This window comes from Pseudophryne corroboree, chromosome 10 (genome assembly GCF_028390025.1).
Source record: "Pseudophryne corroboree isolate aPseCor3 chromosome 10, aPseCor3.hap2, whole genome shotgun sequence".
Taxonomy (NCBI): Eukaryota; Metazoa; Chordata; class Amphibia; order Anura; family Myobatrachidae; genus Pseudophryne; species Pseudophryne corroboree.
In genome coordinates, this window is record NC_086453.1 from 58,509,053 (window position 1) to 58,531,400 (window position 22,348).

The 22,348-nt window shown below is 47.0% G+C and overlaps 1 protein-coding gene across 5 annotated transcripts in view; it reads right to left on the bottom strand.

Annotated features, from left to right (window-relative positions):
• The window catches only part of PPFIA3 (PTPRF interacting protein alpha 3), a 145,456-nt gene that overhangs the window by 31,982 nt on the left and 91,126 nt on the right, over window positions 1–22,348 (bottom strand). For all 5 annotated transcript variants that reach the window (XM_063942440.1, XM_063942441.1, XM_063942442.1 and 2 more), the window contains exons 18-21: window positions 5,458–5,615; window positions 3,516–3,609; window positions 1,160–1,241; window positions 791–991 (exon numbers count right to left, since the gene is read on the bottom strand). In XM_063942440.1, coding sequence (XP_063798510.1) covers window positions 791–991; window positions 1,160–1,241; window positions 3,516–3,609; window positions 5,458–5,615 — 535 coding nt within the window. The remainder of the gene's footprint in view (window positions 1–790; window positions 992–1,159; window positions 1,242–3,515; window positions 3,610–5,457; window positions 5,616–22,348) is intronic.

The window sequence follows — 22,348 nt, forward strand, 5'->3', positions numbered from 1 at the left end:
GTGACTAGTTGTATATTTAATGCCACTGCCGCAAGGCACTGTATAAAAGTGACCCCCGGCTGTGGCATTACCTGTCCAGCTAGTGGAGCCCTATGCTGGTGTAAAAAATACGGGGGGCCCCTACTCTTTGTCCCCCGTATTTTTTGCACCAGCAGCAGGCGCAGAGCCCGGTGCTGGTTTTAAAAATACGGGGGATCCCCTGTCAATTTTTTCCCCGCATTTTTAGAACCAGGACCAGCTCGAAGAGCCAGAGGCTGGTTATGCTTTGGAGGGGGGACCCCACGCCATTTTTTACCGTGTTTTTCCCGTTTTCCCCCGGTTTTTTAAATTGCGGCAAAATCCGGCAAATCGGCCGTTTTTCGCCCGCGGGACTGTCGAATCCGTTTTTCATTGAATATGGTGAATTCCGGAAGCCACCTGCCGGAATTCACCTGTCGAATTGTGTCGAATTAAAAAACGGCGATAATTTGCCGCGATTCGCCGCTAATTGCATATACCCCATAGTGGGAAACTCTTTCTTCTGGGGAAAATGTATCAAATCCTCTAAACAGAAGAAGAGTCGCGGCCCATGTAAACCAGATAAATCATATTTTAGCTACCATTTATCTAGTACAGTTAAAAATAATCATAGCTAGACTCTGATTGGTTGAGATGGGCAACACTTCCACTTGTAGATGTGATACATTTGACCCAGAATAAAAATGTGCTATATTCTTGCTTATATATGCGATAATGTCTATATTCAGGGGCCAATGTTATGCTTTAAACGTTATAAATAATAAGGCCTCACCGTGCGTGATGTGGCCGGCGCAGAAGGGCTAGTAAGGGAAACCATCTCCTGGATGGCAAGGCGTAGTTTCAGGCGGTGCAGAGGGTTGCTGATACCAATCTCACGCTGGATTTCTGTGTCGGACAAGTTGGCCATGATGGCTCCGCTCTTCACATTGGCACGGCAAGCAGCGACATACCAGGCTGGCATCCCTACCCACAGCTGTGGAAGGAAGCACAGACATTCAGACCTTTGCTCCAGAGCTTCCCAACCTCAGGTCCATTCAGCACAGCACTCACATTTGCTGTGGAGCCAGGAGGCCCAAGACCCAGAAGTTGCTTCTGAGCCTGGACATGGAGAGACATTGTTATAATGTACTTCATACTGTACCTCCAGCCATGACACTACAGTAGGTCCATCCCATGCAGCAAACGGAAGTCCTTGTCTGCAGGCCTCCTCCAGCAGCTCATGTCTGGAAGAAACATTTGTGGCATGAAACCAATATGTTCCCCCAAACAAATGCAAACCAACACTGGACAAGGCCTCAATGATCTTACCAACCACCCCCAGATAAATACACTGCTGGGAATCCCCATTCTAATCATTATTCTCCTGTATTTATATGGCGCCATAAGGGTCTGCAGCACCTTACAAAGTACATAAACAGAATCCGTAGGAACAGAACAAGAATAAAGTGATTAACAGTACAGAGTATAGCAGGACACGGACAAGGTGCACAAACACTGCTGCTGCAGCAGCCGCAATACTCCGATAGGCAGCAGGGAGCCAGAACCCAAGGGTTAGGTAGCACTGTAAGCAGCAGGGAGGAGATGATGGTGTAAGTGAGGGAGGGAAAAGCACATGAGGGAAGGTCACCAATTGCCAGTCGAGCTGTGAGCTCTCCACTTGTTGAGAGGGAGCCCATACATGCTCTTCTCTACTGAGCCATATGTGAAAGCCATGGATGGACTGCCTTTTCCTGTAGCAGGCAGCACTGGCTTCAGGTAACTGCTACAATCCCAAGGAGGGGCAAGTAAGATCAGAGAGGATCTTTCCACAAGAGGACATCCGATAAAGGACCACTAAATGGTACATACCAACCTCTATTACAACGGGAGGCATTCACTTTGTCGGCTGTCGGGATCCCGGCTGTCCGGATACAGACGCCGGGAATCCCAACACCAGACTGAAATCCCCACTCGGGTGGTGGCCCGCACCACCGCTTGAGGGGGAATAGAACCCTGTGGTGACCAAAGGTAGCCACCGGGCCCAAAGCATGGAGAGCGCAGTGAGCCCGCGAGGGGACACGCTGTGCCCTCCGCTGGTATCCCGGCGTCGGTCTCCTGAACGCTGGGATATCATACTGATCCCATTACAACATGTCAAAAACTATTCTCAGATCCCTTTTAAGATCTAGGAAGAGAAATATCAAGGCGTGGAGAGAGATAAAGTGTCATTATCTTGCACAGCTTCATAGTACCCTCTACGCTTAACCAGTTCTCCAAGGCTTGAAACAACCCCCCCCCCCCCTCAGACAAAGTACTCCCATTTAATAATCCTTATTTGATGCATGTCCTATGTAAAGAAAAGGCTTCTTGTAAAGAGTAATGCCATGATATCCCCCTGCCCCAACCAACAGAGTATAGATCTGCGGTTCCCAAGCTGCCTCACATTCAGCTAACCACAGGTGTTCTGACGTCTACACCTGAACTGTATATCTGGTGATGATCCATTCCGTAGATACACCATTTAGCATTTCACACACATTCTGCGCTGTCACTTTGAGCATCACGCAGGCTGACATTTAAGTATGAGAATTCTGGGAAGGAGGCAGTGAATCACCGCTGCAATTTACACCTGTAGAGAATGTATGAATTCTCAGACCAGAGGTGTCTGTTCCACAAATAGAACACAGACCTAGTTCCACCTTGCTCACGAGACAGAACAAGTCGCTCTGTGAACTGAAAGTGTAGCTCAGTGGTAAGGAAGCTACAGCACTCTTCTGGGCCCGAGACCCAGATATTTTATGGGAGAACATTTTTCGATGCCAGAGAGACTACTTTAAAAATGCCGTAGTAGAGTGCGCTTGTTTCAGGTACCTTTTATTTACAGACCGTACCTGCACCAACATGTAGATAACAAGATGCTACTCTGATAACTGAAAGTTGCCCCGACTGTGGTGAAACTCAACAAAGTAAAACAGTCCCCTTAACCAGGTGTCTGAATTTTGCAATCTTACAGCATTCTGACGCAGGAAGTATTATGGAAGCCGTGAATCACAGGAGGCTGGAGAATTACACTTTGTGTACAGATTCAAAGACTCAGTGGCACACAGATATAGAAGTGTTGCATATCAAATTAATCAGAGCAGTCTCCAGATGCGTCCTAGTCGCACTGCATTGCCACTAAGACGCATTTGCGGCACAAAAGACGCCCAATGCAGAATCTCACAAGACCTGGTGCGCCGAAAGGGGCTGTTTGGCGCGACTGCAGCAATGATATATAAGGACCAGTAATTCTATCTACAAATGGCATTCATAGTCCATATAACAGGTACTTTCATGATTGGCAGGTGGAGTCCAAGTAAGAACCAACAATCTTGACTTTAAATTTACTTAAGCCTACTGAATTCCCAGCACGACTGCTGGCCGCTCTCGCCAAGTGGTGATATCCCACCCACTCCACACGGTGGTACCCAGGCTACAGGGAGCATGCTGCCTATTACCTATGCTAGGAGTGGACTTACTTCTTCTTGTTTCTCCGGTCTTTGTCCACAGGCCCCGCCAGCTTGGACAGACCCATGGGGTCACCAGGTGAGGTCTCCTCCGAGGGGGTTCCAGCTGGAACACAGCATGAAAATTATTTTAGATATTCATAGGCAAAAAAATAATTTAAGGAATAATCTTAAAATAATGTGATTAACAGCGGCACTACACACCTCCTACCCGCACCTGGGCAGCCGTATATCCAGTGACTGAGCTGATTCAGGTTGGATCGCAAATCGTGATCCAACCAGAATTTCTGCGCTCGCACCACGTTGACCTGTGAAAAATGCGAATGCCTCTGCCTGATTGACAGACAGAGGTGTTCGCGGGGGCGGCAATGCTCCGTTTCCAAGGCGGAGACAGAGCGTTGCGGGACTGACTGTTTCCGAACAAGGACGTGGCGGTGGCATTATCGGGGCGGCAGAGTGATGTCACACGCAGCCGCTCCGATCAAAAAGATTGCGGCGGGCCTGCTGCCGCTGTAGCCAGGTGGCTTCCCTAATTTCATGCGACCGCACACTAATTGTGGCGCGATCGCAATTAGTGCGTGCTCGCAATGGGGGTGGGGGGGCGGTGGTTAGCATGCAAGTCAAAGGATTGCAAATTCTGCTAAAAAGCAGAATTTGCAATCCTTACTGAATAGGGTCCATAATACGGATTTCTAACCAAATGTTATACATCCTATACATTACATTAAACAATATCAAATTATGGGGACATGTACTAAGCAGTGATAAAAGTGGAGAAGTGAGCCAGTGGAGAAGTTGCCCATGGCAACCAATCAGCATTGACATAACATTTATAATTTGCATACTATAAAAATATACCGAGCAGCTGATTGGTTGCCATGGGCTACTTCTCCACTGGCTCACTTCTCCACTTTTATCACTGCTTAGTACATGTCCCCCTAAATCCCAAGAAAAAAAAAAAAAAAGGAAAAATGAATTCAATTCCTTCTAGAGTCAGACACATTTAGGGACTGACGCAGAGTAGCACGAACGCCCGTTTGGGGCGTGTGGCTTGCCTGTTTGCACAGTGCATGGTCTGGGCCTGAGCGTACCAGTAATGTGAACTGTACGAACATCTCCCATTGGGCCCGAGTCAGGTGTGGACAAAAAGTGTTTGTCAGCTGAGCGATTAACGGTGCACTGTGCATATGTCAGAGCTGCAATGCGCATGATGCGTCCTGATGGTCCTGCAATGGTGGTTGCACTGCAAATTTATGCAGTTTGACAGTTAGTGAGTGTATGTAGATGGTTAAGGAGGGGGGTAATGTGGGGGCGGGGGGCATCAAACACAGATGTGTTGCGACTGTTTCGGGTGGTGTCTCAGCCTGTGACTGCACCTGCATGCACAATTATAAAAGCTCCAGCAGCTTAGTAGTGGCGGACATTCTGAGCCATTATAGGGTTGCACAGAGGTCTGATGGTGCGTCTTTGTGCACAAGCAGCAGTTCAGGGATGCCAGTGGGGGAGGGGACGTCACAATACAAAACCCTGCGGCTGCGACATTAGTACACAGCTGGATCATCATCCTGTGGTAGCTGGTAGGGTTCAAACAGTGCGTGCTGTCATATAATAGACCCTGCCACAGGATAATCCAGCAGTGTGCATACCAGACTTCCTTTGATATACAGCTTGGTGAATAATGGATGTAAAGGAATGGTATATACTGTATCTGCCTTCGGTTGGTGTAATAAAGACTTAATGAAGATGAAAGTGATGTGAACAAATAAAAAATGCAAGAGAACAGTAAAAGGATTTTTGGCAGTGGGACATCAATACAAACACCTGCATTAACGGCTGAGATGTGGCTGGGTGTACACTATCACATAAATTGGCTTAAATTGCCATCAAAGCTAAACTACTGTATGCCTCCAGTGGCCATAAATGGTATAACACACAAACTACTGTATGTTCTTACCCAGAGATGTAGAATCTCGCCCCATCTGTCCCATACGCCCCTTCTCTTTCTTGCCGAATAACCGCCCAATTGAAGACTTGATGCTTTTCTTTTTAGCAGCTTTGTGCAGTGAGTCCTGGCTGGCGCTGTTGGTGCCACCAAGACCATCTGCGCCCAGGCTATACGGAAAAAAAAAAAAAGACAAGTTGTATGCATGAATTGTTGGGGGTATATAGCAGCAGCTGCAGGCAGAGTATTACATGAGTGATTAGATTGGATGGACACTAGATGGCGCTGCAACTTTAGCAATCACTGTGTAGAAACAAGCACTTATGCCCAGATTTATCAAGCCTTGGAGAGTGATAAATAGCACATTGATGAAGTACCAACCAATCAGCTAACTGTAATTCTTCAAATCCAGCCTGTAACATGGCAGTGAGGAGCTGATTGGCTGGTATTTTATCACCGTGCTATTTATCACTCTCCAAGGCTTGATAAATCTGGGCAATAATGTGACTACAAACCACTGTAAGGAATTGATTTGCCTGGTCTTGTGAGATGCCAAGGAACTTGCTATAAAGCAGGGGAAAACAAATGAAAGTGTCCCCAATATCTAAATACTTTGGAGACAGCAATTGTATGTACCTAACAAGCAGTCAGCCTTTCAAATCACTAGGTGTAAGGGACAGCAGCAAAAAAAAGGCATTTCTCAATGATGTCACTAATTCTTAGAAAATGGGGCCTTTATGTGGAACAATTTACTAACAGTTATCTATTTATATCTATATATTTATTAAAAAAAATTTGCTTCAAAGTCACTTTCATTGTGACCCGAGGGAATCACAAATCCATCATTATAAGCTGCCCATGTGACCGAGATAATGACTTAAACAAACTGTATAACAACTTTACTTCCGCTAAATAGGTTTCCATTATATGTATGAAAAAGACAAATGTAAACGGGTAATACAGTTGCTCCAGGCCTCAAACTTAGTCATTTTATTCTTCCACTAGAGCATGAATACTGCAAGCACTTTACATGCACAGAAGCAGTAAAAGCCATTACTAAAGTAAGTTTCCATAGCAGGATACATATTACAAGTCAGTGAGTCTACAGATTTCAGAACAGATTTACTGGGAATTTGATAAGAAAATATATTTTCCTCAGATTTTTTACTGGGTTGTCCCACAAGCTGGCAATAAATATAAAATTATCAGGGAACGAAAAAAAAAAAAAAAAAAGCTTTTATTAAATAACTATTGAATGTATTTATCAGCAGCAGTAAATTGGTTGGTTGGACAGAAAATCCTAAAGTGTATGGTCAGCTTAACCATCCTACACACCAGATTGGACACAAGGATTAAGCTGCACACAAACAGCCAATGAGATACTCACAATGCATAAATACAGTATATGGGGGGAACGTAATAGAGTGCGGGAACCAGGAACTGCGGGCGTTCGTCTGAGTTCTCAAGTATTTTTAAAGCAGAAGAGAGGATTTTGGTACTTACCGATAAATCCATTCCTCTGAATCCTCTAGGGGACACTGGAGCATTCTTATACATTAGGGGTGTGAAGCTTGCAACCGGAGGTGTGGCACAATCTTAAATTAGCATTGTCTGCACAGCCAGCTCCTCCCCCTTCACATCCCTCCTCCCTCAGTTTGGAAAATTTGACTGAGAGAATAGGACATGATACTATAGCACATGGCGAGGAACCGAACCGTACAACATATCAAACAGAATCCAAGAAACTTCTTAACAGAAAAACGAATGCTGTTTGTACGAACTGTTTGAACCAAGAATTTTGAACGCAGCAGGTTGACAGCACCGAGGCGGGCGTCCAGTGTCCCCTAGAGGATTCAGAGAAATGGATTTATCGGTAAGTACCAAAATCCTCTTTTCTCTTTCATCCACTAGGGGACACTGGAGCATTCTTATACATTAGGGGACGTCCCAAAGTTATCCCCCAGGGAGGGAGTGCTGTCGGTGACCTGCAAAAACTAAACGTCCGAACTTCAAGTCTTCGGACGCGAAGATGTCAAACTTATAAAATTTCGCGAACGTGTGGGCTGAAGACCACGTCGCCGCTCTGCAAAGTTGAGTAGTGGAAGCACCTCTGGCAGCCGCCCATGAGGCACCCACTGATCGGGTGATATGAGCACCCGTCTGAACCGGAACCTGTTTTCTACAGGAAATATAAGCTTGCCGAATGGCAAGTCTAATCCATCTAGCCAAAGACAGCTGAGATGCTGGCCAACCCTTCCCTGGCCCATCATTAAGAACAAACAAATGGTCCGACTTTCTGAAGGACGACGTAACCTGTACGTATACCCGTAAAGCTCGGACCACATCCAAAGACACAGCCTCTGCGAGACCCCGGAAAGAAGGGACCACAATTGGCTGGTTTACGTGAAACCCCAAAACAACCTTAGGAAGGAAATCTGCTCTTGTACAGAGTTCTACCCTATCCTCATGAAAAATTAAAAAAGGGACTCTTACACGAAAAGGCTCCCAACTCAGAAACCCTCCTGGCCGAAGCCAGGGCAAGCAATAACGTGACCTTCCAAGAGAGATATTTCAGGTTTGTTCTTGCCAACTGCTCAAAAGTTGGTGATCTCAAAAATTCCAACACCAAAGTTAAGCCCCACTGCGCAGTGGGAGGATGAAAAAGGGGGTTGTATCCTCAGAACCCCCTGTAAAAAAAGGTTTGAACCTCTTGCAAGGATGCGAACCGATGATGAAATAGGATGGAGAGAGCCGAAATTTGAACCTTCAGAGAGCCGAGCCTTAGTCTTACATCTAGACCGGCCTGAAGGAAATTCCTGACACCAGGCCATGTACGTCTACCAACTCCTGTAGTAGGGCATGGCTGTGACCGACTTTCTAGCGGCAATCCTCGTAGGAATGGCCGTTCTTGGTATCCCTCTGTTACTTAAGATCCGAGTTTCAATATCCACGCTGTTAAACGCAACCTGTTCAGGTCTGGGTGTAGGAACGGACCCAGAGACAACCGGTCCTCTCTCTGAGATAACCGCTAAGAATCTTCTACTAGAACCCCCGCAGGTCTGAGTACAAACTCCTGCGGGGCCACACTGGTGTGATAAGAATTGCTCACACTCATTCTCGTTTCACCCTTTTCAGAAACCTGGGTACGAGTGGGAAAGTTGGCAAAATGTAAACCTTTCTGCAACACCAAGGAAGTGTTAATGCGTCTACTCCTGCTGCTGGATCTGTTGTCCTTGACACATATCTGGGCAGCTGATGGTTTTGCCGAGATGCCATTAGGCCCACTTGAGGTATACCCCATCTCCTCACTACCATGTCGAAAATCCGTGGACGCAGGCACCACTCTCCCGGATGCATGTCCTGGCGACTGATATAATCAGCTTCCCAGTTATCCTCACCTGGAATGAACACTGCCGAAAGGATGATGGTTCACCTTTCTGCCCACAACAAGATCTTTGTAGCTACCTTTAACGCCATCTTGTTCTTCATACCTCCTCGACGGTCTATGTAAGCCGTCGTCATGACATTGTCCGACCGTATCTTCACGTGGTGACTGGTGACCCATGACTAGGTCTTCGGCTAAGAGAAAATACCTTGTAACTGCATTCAGCTCGAAACTGTTTATGGGTAGACTGCCGTTTCGTGACATCCTCCAGTTCTGAAACTGATGGTCCTCTAGGACGGCACCCCAACTTCTGAGACTAACATCCGTTGTGAGGAACCTCCAAACCAAAATGCCAAAGCTCTTGCCTACAGCGAGATCCCCATGTAACTACCCCCAAATTTGGGAAGTCTGGACCTGTGCAAAAGCCACATTCTGCGATACAGAAACCAGTGCAAACCTGCTTCCTGAGCAATGGGGTCAATCGACAATAGTCGGGAGTCTGTCGTACTGTACAGCCTCCCACGAAACCACCCTTTTCATGAGAAATTGTACACAGAGGTGTATGGAAACCGTCTGTGATTGTAGTACCTGAGCCACCAGTCTCTGAATGTTCTGGATCTTGCTCTCTGAGAGAGCTAGAAATTGAATTGTATGAGCTGGCATTAGGTTGGATTTCAGGAAATCCACACTCCACCCATGACGAGTGAGAAATGGATGAATCGTCTGAATATCTGATCAGCTGTACCCGTACGAAACGAAAGTATTCTTGGTGAGGAGTCCAAATCAGGATACAAAGGTATGTATACCATGAACTTCCCCTGTTCTAGACCTGCAATGACCGATTGGGTTGATTCCATCCTGAGACTGTAGGTCGTTAGAAATGGTTAAAAAACCTTCAAATTTAGTAACAGTTTGACCCTCTGGTATTGTGTAGCAATTTCTGAATTGTCGTCAGTGATGCCCTCGCTTTTGAGCGGAATGACAAAATGGGTGTTGTAGAGATCTATCTTTAATCTAGGGAGACAAACCCCCATGAATCCAAATTTCTCTTTTCAAGTCTCGGACTCTGTCTCCGTAAACCTTTCCAACCCCTACCCCCCCACAGGGGTCCAAGGCGAGTTGTGACGAGACATGAATACTAGCTACTTGGAAATTTCTCTGTTGTCAGAGACTTTTCCAGCCCCAGAGTGAGAACTAGCTTAGCCGAATAATGAACCAGAGTCGCCTCTACCGCCAATTGGCATAGATCTATGATACCCTGTAGAGAGAAGACACGACTCTCATCCAATTGTCTGAAGTCCTTTGGACCAAGGAAAAACGTTCCTCTCCCAGGGAATCGCCTTCCAAACTGGTAACTATAACCTCCTATTCGAGGGGGGGCGTGGCCTGGCTGGCATCAGGAGAAGTCGGGTTCCTGCAGAGCTCCGGCCAGCAACACAATAAAATAAACCTCTGAGCTAACTTTGGGGGCCCACCTGCAAGGAAACAATCCCCTGAGCCCTGCTACATCACCCTGCACCCGGAGGTCGAGGCTGCGGAATCGGGGAGGCCCTGTGTTGCCCCCTGCGGATTGCGGCCTACCTCCGCCCCAGAAGCCGGGGCCTCGATTTTGGTGTGGAGCCGTCGGTCCGTTGGACCTGGTGCGGCGATTCTGCGGACCCCTCCCCCACCTGAGCGGCGCTCCCTGGCACCCAAGAGCTCACCCATCAGCCACTGACCCTCACAGGAGACCGACGACCGGACAATCTGCGGGAGGTGAGAGCCGGGACGAGTGTGACTGGCGGCCGGCGGCCATCTTGTGGTTGGCGCCGCCCGGACTTTAAGCTCTGCTTTGCCGATCCCTGGCCTCTCCGGGCGCCTGCCCTCCGACCCCCACCTCATACATCCTCGCAAGAACAGATCTCTCCCCCCCCCCCCCACTGGTGGGGATCAACGACCCGGGGACCTCCGGAGGATCCGTGTTTCATTTACAGGCGGCGGCCATCTTGTGACTGGCACAACTCTCTCCTCACTCCATAGCTAGAAATGGCTGTAGCTCTAGCTCCCTCTTGTGGCGACTTTTAGATTAGACAACTCACAGCCACTATAAATATATTTCTATACTCCTGCCTATTCTCATGTCTCCTGTTTAGCGGCTGGAGGGGAGTTATCATATTACACCTTGAAACAACAGGTGCAAACTTTAACAGCCCTGCCGCCATCTGCCCGGAGGCTTTCACCCTGCAGAGAGCTGACCCTGCACCCCTGCTGGAATAGGCGCTGCTGCGATCACCTATATCTCGGAAGCTCCACCTGCTCCACCCATAAACCCATGCCGGCCTCTACACCTGTGTGACATTTCTCCTCGCCCATGTGCGCTGTTCACGGACTGATGCCTACCGGTCCTGAGCTATTACTCGTTGAGATGTAACCTGTTATACTTCCGCTTCTTTTTTCCTCTCCATGTGACCTCATTATAGCCTGCTCCTTGCGTGAGGCGACTCCTACTGTATAAATCGGTTCTCCGTTGCCCGCTTATTTTTATGGAAAAATTTCTCATACCCACCCCGATGTCAATTGCTGACCCCGCCTCTACAACCCGAGGCGATACTGTGTGGAGACACTCGTCTGATTCAGATTGCTCTGTCACCCGTTCCAGGTCCTTACAAAAACGCAAGTCTGCTCCGGCCAATAAGCCTCCCAAAATGAAACCTGCGGATATTGCGGCGGTGCTGGGCCCTCTACTAGATGAAAAACTGGCGGGCCTTAGAGAAGCTATTGACTCTACTCTATCCAAATTAACTCAACACTCTGGCCGCTTAGATGACGTCGAACAGAGGGTGTCTACCCTGGAGGATGATTTGCATGCAGCACAACTCACCATTAATTCACAGCAAAGCGACATTTCGGATCTGACCCAGAAGCTAGATGATTTGGAGAATCGCGGACGCAGAAGTAATCTCCGGGTGGTGGGTATCCCCGAATCGGTCAAAGGCTATGAGTTACTTGATCTTCTCTCTAACTGGATACCGCAACAACTGGCCATGGATCTCAAAGGTGCCCCTCTGGCTATTGAGCGGGCACATAGAATAGGCCCTGAACGTAAAACGAACTCTGGTCGCCCTCGCCCGGTGATCATGAAAATCCTTAATTATGCCGACAAAGCTCGACTCTTAGACCACTACCGGAAGACGGATAGCTTAACCTACAACGGAGATCGGCTCTTGATATTTCAGGATTTTTCCACCATTGTCGCTGCTAAACGCAAGGAGTTTGCCCCGTTGTGCAAGCAACTGTTTAATGCCAAAATCAAATTCTCTCTCCTGTACCCGGCCCGGCTGCGGGTCTTCGAGGACGGCAAGCCGTTGTTCTTCGATGACATAACACTCGCCAAGGCCCACTTCTCGAGTTTACCCACTTGACTGTTGCACTGTTATTATTGCTTGCATGCATGTTTTTCTCTCTTTTTTTTCTCCATCTGCAGGTCACGTGGAGAGGAATAATTGCGCAGCTCTGTGTATACAATGAGCTGTAAATTTTCTTGTTTTTCTTGTTTGTTTTCTATGTTACTGTTTAATATTGTTGGTTGCACCTGCCAGACCTGCCGACCCCGATCCTCCATGGGTCAACCCCTTCCCGCTCGCTGGGACGGGCAGGGGCCCTACTTTACCTCTAGTATATTTTTTCTTGCATTCCCAACCATCGGTATAGGCTGATATAGCTGACCCTGCTCCTACTCCCCCCGCCGCCGCGGAAGATACCCCACTCCTTGCCTTCAATATAGTATCATGGAATGTGGAGGGCCTTAACGCTCCAGTGAAGCGTAAGAAAGTGCTCTCCCACCTCCACCGTTTGACCCCTCACATCACCTTCTTACAGGAAACACATTGGCTGGACGATCCCCGTAACACTCTACGTGCCCCCTGGATCGGGGATTGTATCTCGGCCCCTTACTCTAATAAGACCAGGGGAGTTGCCATCCTTTTTCACAAGTCCCTACAATATTCGATACGCAGAAAATTTCTCGATCCTAATGGGAGATTTATTTTGCTAGATGTGATTATTGATAATGTCTTGTATACTCTCCTTAATCTATATGCCCCAAATGTCTCTCAACAGGATTTTTTTGCAGTTGTCCTACAGAAACTTTCCTCTTGGGGGAGCTCTAATCTAATCCTAGGAGGAGATTTCAACACGGTCATCGATCCGTCCATGGACAGGTCTGGGGTGAGTACTTCATCCTCCAAATCCGGCTATGATCTTCTTTCTTCCCTCTGTTCACAACTTGCTCTCTCTGACCCTTGGCGTATCCATCACCCTCTTCTTCGTGATTACTCTTTCTACTCTCACCCCCACTCCACACACTCCCGTATTGATTATATTTTCTTATCCCGACACCTCTTTCCTAAAGTCACTCACACATCGATTCAAAATATTATTATCTCAGACCATGCCCCTATTATGATCTCTCTTAAGCTTGCGTTGCCCCAATGCTTTTCCAAATGCTGGCGATTCCCTGCCTATCTTACTCACTCTGAGGATTTTCTCCTACACCTTAGACACACTTGGCACACCTACGTTTCTGATAATTTGACCCAGGCGGAGGATGTCTCACTGTTCTGGAGCGCCTCTAAAGCTGTTATCCGGGGCCACATTATCTCATACGTAAATTCCAAACGCAAAGCATTTAACTCCCGCCTCCATGAACTGAGCTCCCTTCTCACCTCAACTTATAGAACGTATAAGCGTTCCGACACTCCCGCACATAAAGAGGCTTACCTGACTGCTAAACAAGTATATGATACCTTCCTAACAGAGCAGGCCCAGACACGATATGATTACCAGCGGAACAAATTTTTTAGATGGGGTAATAAATCGGGCAGACTCTTGGCAAACCTCGCTCGGGGACCCCGGACGCGCACATGGGTTGAGGTGGTTAAATCTTCAGACACTATTATATCAGATCCGACAGCCATTTGCGCCGAATTTATGCAGTTTTACAAATCCCTATATACAGCAGAGCCAGATAACGTGGAGACAGGTAAATCCTTTCTGTATGACGCTCAGCTTCCTGTCCTCTCTCGAGATGACAGGGACCTTCTCGAGATGTCTATAACTGAGGAAGAGATACTCACAACTATCAAATCTTTACCAAACGGCAAGAGCCCAGGCCCTGATGGCTTTGGGGCTGAATATTATAAATTACTTAATGCTGAAATCACACCCACTCTAGCCAAATTATATAATCATATCTTTACCTCCAGAACTATACCCTTATACTTCAATGAGGCACGGATAATCGTAATACCCAAGCCGGGTAAAGATCCCTCCCTTGTGGGTTCTTATCGCCCTATCTCACTTCTTAACCAAGACTTCAAATTGCTTACCAAACTAATGGCCAACCGTCTACAGTCTTGTCTGCCTCATCTCATTTCCCCGGCCCAATTAGGCTTTATTAAAGGCAGACAATCTGTACAAGGTATTAGATCGGCGATAGCTGCTATTTCCCATACCCGCCTTCATAATTTGGAAGACAATATTCTTATCAATCTAGACGCCGAAAAGGCCTTCGATAAAATCGCTTGGCCACACCTTTTTAGAGTGCTCTCCCATCAGCAATTTGGCACTAATTTCTGTAGTCTAATGCGGACCCTCTGCACTGCTCCGATGGCCCAGGTGGTAGTTAATAATGTGGCCTCCTCTTCCTTTTTTCTTGAGAGAGGCACCAGACAAGGATGCCCTCTCTCCCCTCTGCTTTTTAATTTGGCCTTGGAACCTTTTATTCGTTATATCCAACTACTACCTGGGTTTAGAGGCATTGTTATTGGGGATCGCGAACTCAAAGTTATAGCCTTCGCAGATGACCTACTTATATGTACCTCTGACCCTAAACGCTCCCTTCCTGTATTGGTAGAGGCAATTGACAGATTTTCGTCTTTTGCTGGCTTCTCCATTAACTTTGCCAAGTCTGAAGCCCTGGCCATATTTGGCCAGGCGAGACTGGGTTGGATTAGACCCTTCCCGTTTAGATGGGCCCCCTCGCATATCACCTTTTTAGGAGTGGCTCTACCACAACATCTCTCCACCCTCTATGCACGTAATATTACCCCGATCATACATAAAATACAGACTGAACTTAGCCTATGGCAAAACCTTCCCCTTAATATGTTAGGGAGATGCAACCTGTTTAAGATGGCAAGCTTCCCGAAACTCCTGTATATTCTCCAAATGACTCCCATTCTTCTCACTAACTCCGACTTTTCTTTACTTAATACCTTGCTTTCCAAGTTTATATGGAACCGTAAGCGCCCCAGGATAAGCCTAAAAAAAATGACGCAATCGGTGCGCCAAGGGGGTGTAAACCTACCAAACATTAAACAATACAATCTAGCGTGCTTACTACGTTTCGCTATGGATTGGCTCAGTGGCAACGATGTATTCACAGATACCAAGTTAGAATCTCAGCTTTGTGCTCCTCTCTCTCTTGCTTACCTCCTACATGCCCGGCCCTCTCAAATAAAATCTTCCCAATTTGATAACCCGCTATTGTCTTCCACTATTAAGGCGTGGAAAATGGCTAGGAAAGCCCTTGGTCTCAAATATTATTACTCAGTATCTCTACCTTTGCTTGGAAACCTGGAGTTCCAAAATGGTACTGCCTCTTTGCCTTTTGGTGCTTGGTGCTCCTCTGGTTTAAAGACTCTACGTAATCTGATGACACCTACTCACACTCCTTTGCCATTCCAGGAGGCTATTGAGAAATATGCAATTTCACCCCTGCATGGATTTTACTACTCCCAGGCTATACATTATCTTACATCCGTTCTCCCTCACCTCACGGGAAAAGACTTTGTTAACCCCTTAGACTCCCTTTTACGCTCCAACACATACTCCATATCTTCTATCTATGCACGCATCCGCACTGAACTGGACCCCCACACTGATTTTCCTGATCTGGCTAAATGGATCTCCCAAGTTCCTACACTCACAGTAGACACCCTACTAGATACTTTTTTTATGACCCTTAAACTAATACCGGCTAGTATATATCAGGAAATGGCCTATAAACTGCTACACAGGGCATATATTTCGCCCAAACAAGGTTTTCTAATGGGTATATCAGATAGGGCCGGATGTAATAAATGCTCAACGGTAGAAGCTGACCTTTTCCATTGTCTCTGGGCCTGCCCTGTCATCCAAAAATTCTGGCATACCTTACACCACTATGGCACCTCAACGCTAGGCATCCCCTTTCAATGCACTGCTCCCTGGGCCCTCTTTGGTCATCTGTCGGACCAACCTGGAATTCCACGCACTGATAAAAAATTGATAGTGCTACTTTCAGCAGTGGGGAAAAAAGCTATATTGCAACAGTGGATCCATCCTACCTCTCCTACTCTCCCTATGGCTACTTCTAGGTTACTCTTCTTATTTAATATGGACTGGCTGGAGGCCTCTATCCACAAGGAAACCCTGACTCCTGCACTCTTTAAGTGCTGGGATAAATACATTTGTACCCTCCCTGCCCACACTAAACTAGCAATACATAAATGTTTCCAATCTAACTTTTGGTACTCTCTCCGACAACTTGATAGCCAACTTTCTCTAACTGACTGAGCCTCCTATCTTCCCCTCCCCCTCTTCTTCTTCATCCGTACTTCCCTCTCCACACACTTCTTCTTTTCTTTCCCCTTTCTTCTTATTTCTCCTGTTTCTTCCCTGGCGGATTGGTTGGACACTTCTATGGACGGATCGGTGGCCTGTGGCTCTTGGTAGGTGTTTTTGCCTATTTTTGTTCTAACGTTTTTGTGATGTTCTTTTTTACCTCCCCTTTTTTTTTTTTTTTTGTTATTTGAACTGCCGGAATTGAGTGTCAGTTTTTAGTCAGTCATATTCAGTCCCATTCTCAATATATTATAGCCTGACCGCCGCTCTTCTGGTGGTTTACAGTTTGTTCTTGTTGATTGTTTTGGAAAATTGGAAAATTTCCTCCACCTACTCATATATGCTGTGTACTTTTACCTTTCTTATTTGCCTACTTTGATGTAGATATGTTTGATATGTATGCAGTTTTTTCCTTACTTCTGTACCATGTTTTGGAGGTATTTAATAAACATATTTGGAAAAAAAAAAAAACCTCCTATTCGAAACACGAACCCCCTAGGTCCGTTTGAGATTATCTTGCACTTAGATGTTGGATTTCCATTGTAAATCCAACCAACCTAAGACCCTTGTTTTTCAGTGGGACCATGATAAGTAAGAATGTCCCGTCGACAAACTAGGCAGAGGTGAGCCTACCATCGTTATGGGATCCTATCCCCGTTTGTTGAATTCAAAATTCTGTTAGTCACAGAAATCCTTGAGCGAGCTGATCAGGATGCCAATCTCATTAGTGGCCTGATAAGCATATGTGGCTAACTCTCGGATACGCTCCTTCAGTCAACCTTGTATTTGGAAATTCTGGAAGCCTTCAGTGGCCGCCTATTGTCACCTCAATCTTTACACCTGTAACGGTTCGCCTTCCGTTACGAGAGCCACAGCCTCTTCTCACTCTTACTCTAGGGTAGGAAGGGTCCCCATTTCTGTTTTCGGCCATCTCGTTACACCCGTGCGGATGGAGTAATCCCAACTAAGAAGTCCTCCCTGGTTTCGGATGGGCTCGCAGCCCATACGCACTGTTGACATATATGCACGGTTATGTTTCGTAACTTTAACGGACCACGGCTCCATGGTTGTGTGCACATACTAAACAGTTGCGCACCCCAGGGCTATTAACCGTAGTGCTCATCGCTTTGAGCAACCAAACTGAGCCTTGCGGTCCCATGTATCTTAGATAAAACATATACATACCACTCCGCTGGACCTTCACCTATGAGAATAGGAGAAAAGCCCTAGAATTATTGGGAGCTCTGAAGAGTATTTTCAATTCTTCTTTCTAGTAAAAAAAAAAATAATTAATATAAATACTCATTCAACCATCACCCCCAAAACCCCCACTGTTGATACAGGTAGAGATGAATTGGGTGATAATATCTGATGCTCCCTTCTCCGTCAGACCTGTCAGCAGCGTCCGTTGGAGGCATTATGTATGTATAACTAAATAAATAAATAAATAGGTGGATGTCAGAAAAGGTAATTGGAGTTACCATGTTGGTAATAGGTCTTAGCGATCTAGGTCTGTGCATCGGACGTTGAAAACGCACCCACACAGAATACATTGCAGTGCCTTTCTATCATAGGCAACGGAATACCGTAGCGGATGATGGGAACAAATTTACACTGGATTGACTTGGCTGGATTCATTGAGAGAGAAAGGAAAGAAAATTAAATAAAATTATATATCTTTTTTTTTTTCTTAACAGCCTTGTACACTCAACTGTGGTTCAGTTCTGAGGTCGGGGTCGATATCCAGTTGTTCCCTTCATTTTCACAGGATCTTTGCCTTAGAAATCCCTTGAAAATTCTTAAGTATAATATAGTCTCTTTAAAATCACATGGAAAATCCTCTGCATCAGAGTCCTAACCTACGAGCCACCAGCAGAGGGGGCAATTACTCTATTCTAAAAACCTTTCCCCCTGATCTGACTGGCCAGGAAACCTGGCTACACTGATGGGGGCGTAAACCTTTTTCCTTTCAGCATCCTGGCGCCCTTTAGATATTAAAATATGGCCGCCACTGAAAAGTTATGTACACCTCGACCACGATCCCCCCAGCACTGTCTACACTCTGAACCCGGGTCCCACTGTATACAAGACTTAGACTGCACTGAGCCGCCCGCGTCTCATCATCAGCGTCCGCCTCTGGGTTCCTGCCCTCCCCCAGCGCGGATGTCTCACCGTCTCTGCTGTTAGTGCCCTGCTCCACAGCAGCTACGTTTCTAACGCGTCTCCCACTATCCTGCCCTCGCCGCCTAACGTGCACTGACCGCATGCATACGTGGAAGAGGGGGGGCGCGTGGGAGACCTCAGCTCTAGCAAGAGCGGCGCTGGGAGCTGGGATGCTGCGGCTGCCAGCCGCGTGCAGTCCTTTCCCCCCATTTGTTGTTACAGCGCCTGTGGAGGGAGCGTGTGGGAGAGCTGGCCACGGCATTTTGGCGCCCTCCGGTCGTCTGCTTTAAGAGCGGCGCTGGGATGCCGTGTCTGCTGCAAGAGCAGCTGGGATGCTGCTGCCAGCAGCGGGGGACACCTGCAGAGTTACTGTGCTGTTGAAGGGAGGAGGGGGAACGGGGGACGCCGCGCTGTCTGTTCGGCCAGCAGTCAGAAGGCAGCAGCGTGTTGTGAGGGCTATATTCCCACAGATATCCCAGTACTCACAGTAATCCTGTACTCTGTGCTTCGGATTTTCCTATAGGGAGATGCAGATCCCTTTAGTTGGGATCCTTGTCTCTCTATTCTGAAGACCTTTGTCCCCCTTTTATTAGGTTGACATAGCCTAATGTATTTAGGTAAAGCCTGCACCCTCCTTTGATGTAGGTGGGATTGGGCACGGTTTTACCTCTTGTAAAGCCTGCACCCTCCTTTTAGCTAGGAGGGATTGGGCCAGTCAGGAATGACGAAACAAAAAATAAAATAAAAAATTATTCACGGAGCAGGAGCTCCCTTCAGTGCCCGTTACCTCCTAGGCACAATTTTTCAAACGGAGGGAGGAGGGATGTGAAGGGGGAGGAGCCGGCTCTGCAGACAATGCTAATTTAAGATTGTGCCACACCTCCGGTTGCAAGCTTCACACCCCTAATGTATAAGAATGCTCCAGTGTCCCCTAGTGGATGAAAGAGAAATGTTATACACTCTATTAGATTCCCCCCCCCCCCTTCCTCCATTGAGGGAGACGTTGATAAAAAGAAATAACTGGAGAAAAATGCAGAACTGTCAAAAAAAACTTAATTTTACCCCGAGGTCTACAGACATTACGGGGGTGATTCTGAAGTGGGAGTAAAGTAGAAAAGAGCAGGTAAGCTTTGTACCTTGGTAAAACCATCCTGCACTTCAGGGGTAGAGATGCAATATGGACAGAGAGATTAGATGCGAGGGGGCAGAGCCGGGCATAAGTAAACTAGGTAAATGCCTAAGGCATTTAATATGCCTACGGGCACAAGCACCTTCTGCTGATTAAAATTATATGCGGCATGCCTATATTCTGTCTGTGACTGCGGCTGTATCTGCATACAAAATGCTACATTACAGTGTATTCCTGGAAATCACGGTAACTTAGCATTTCGTATGCAGATACACAGTCACAGTCGCACACAGAATATAGGCATGCTGTATATCATTTTAATCAGTAGAAGCTGCTTGTGCATCCTAGGCACACAGTAATGCAAATAAGATGCATTTTCATCAAAAAAAGGAGCCGGATGGTAGCAGAGCTGCCAGCTGACTCATGCCAGGCATCCCCTGCAGCATGGCGTATTGAGGCAAGATGTATGAGAACACATCTGTATCCAAGCAGAGGCAGAGGTCACAGTGTTGGCGGCCATGTGAGTGCTGTGTGCTGGTGGGTTGGTTGTGCAGTAGCTTTCGGCATATGTGTAAGGGGCATTATGCATGTCATGTGTATAAATGCATTACTAATGTGCGGAATATGTGTAAGGGGCACTGTGTGTCATGTGCATAAGTGCACTAATAATGTGCGGCATGTGTGTAAGGGACATTATGTGTATAAGGGCATTAATCATTTTCAGCATATGTGAAAATAAGAATTTACTTACCGATAATTCTATTTCTCGGAGTCCGTAGTGGATGCTGGGGTTCCTGAAAGGACCATGGGGAATAGCGGCTCCGCAGGAGACAGGGCACAAAAAGTAAAGCTTTAGGATCAGGTGGTGTGCACTGGCTCCTCCCCCTATGACCCTCCTCCAAGCCTCAGTTAGGATACTGTGCCCGGACGAGCGTACACAATAAGGAAGGATTTATGAATCCCGGGTAAGACTCATACCAGCCACACCAATCACACTGTACAACCTGTGATCTGAACCCAGTTAACAGTATGATAACAGCGGAGCCTCCTAAAAAGATGGCTCACAACAAATAATAACCCGATTTTTGTAACTATGTACAAGTAATGCAGATAATCCGCACTTGGGATGGGCGCCCAGCATCCACTACGGACTCCGAGAAATAGAATTATCGGTAAGTAAATTCTTATTTTCTCTATCGTCCTAGTGGATGCTGGGGTTCCTGAAAGGACCATGGGGATTATACCAAAGCTCCCAAACGGGCGGGAGAGTGCGGATGACTCTGCAGCACCGAATGAGAGAACTCCAGGTCCTCCTTAGCCAGGGTATCAAATTTGTAGGATTTTACAAACGTGTTTGCCCCTGACTAAATAGCCGCTCGGCAAAGTTGTAAAGCCGAGACCCCTCGGGCAGCCGCCCAAGATGAGCCCACCTTCCTTGTGGAATGGGCATTTACATATTTTGGCTGTGGCAGGCCTGCCACAGAATGTGCAAGCTGAATTGTATTACACATCCAACTAGCAAAAGTCTGCTTAGAAGCAAGAGCACCCAGTTTGTTGGGTGCATACAGGATAACAGCAAGTCAGTTTTCCTGACTCCAGCCGTCCTGGAACCTATATTTTCAGGGCCCTGACCACATCTAGCAACTTGGAGTCCTCCAAGTCCCTAGTAGGCGCAAGACACCACAATAAGCTGGTTCAGGTGAAACACTGACACCACCTTAGGGAGAGAACTGGGGACGAGTCCGCAGCTCTGCCCTGTCCGAATGGACAAACAGATATGGGCTTTTTTGAGAAAAAAACCACCAATTTGACACTCGCCTGGTCCAGGCCAGGTCCAAGAGCATGTTCACTTTTCATGTGAGATGCTTCAAATCCACAGATTTGACTGGTTTTAAACCAATGTGTTTTGAGGAATCCCAGAACTACGTTGAGATCCCACAGTGCCACTGGAGGCACAAAAGGGGGTTGTATATGCAATACTCCCTTGACAAACTTCTGGACTTCAGGAACTGAAGCCAATTCTTTCTGGAAGAAAAATCGACAGGGCCGAAATTTGAACCTTAATGGACCCCAATTTGAGGCCCATAGACACTCCTGTTTGCAGGAAATGCAGGAATCGACCGAGTTGAAATTTCTTCGTGGGGCCTTCCTGGCCTCACACCACGCAACATATTTTCGCCACATGTGGTGATAATGTTGTGCGGTCACCTCCTTTCTGGCTTTGACCAGGGTAGGAATGACCTCTTCCTGAATGCCTTTTCCCTTAGGATCCGGCGTTCCACCGCCATGCCGTCAAACGCAGCCGCGGTAAGTCTTGGAACAGACATGGTACTTGCTGAAACAAGTCCCTTCTTAGCGGCAGAGGCCATAAGTCCTCTGTGAGCATCTCTTGAAGTTCCGGGTACCAAGTCCTTCTTGGCCAATCCGGAGCCATGAGTATAGTTCTTACTCCTCTACGTCTTATAATTCTCAGTACCTTAGGTATGAAAAGCAGAGGATGGAACACATACACCGACTGGTACACCCACGGTGTTACCAGAACGTCCACAGCTATTGCCTGAGGGTCTCTTAACCTGGCGCAA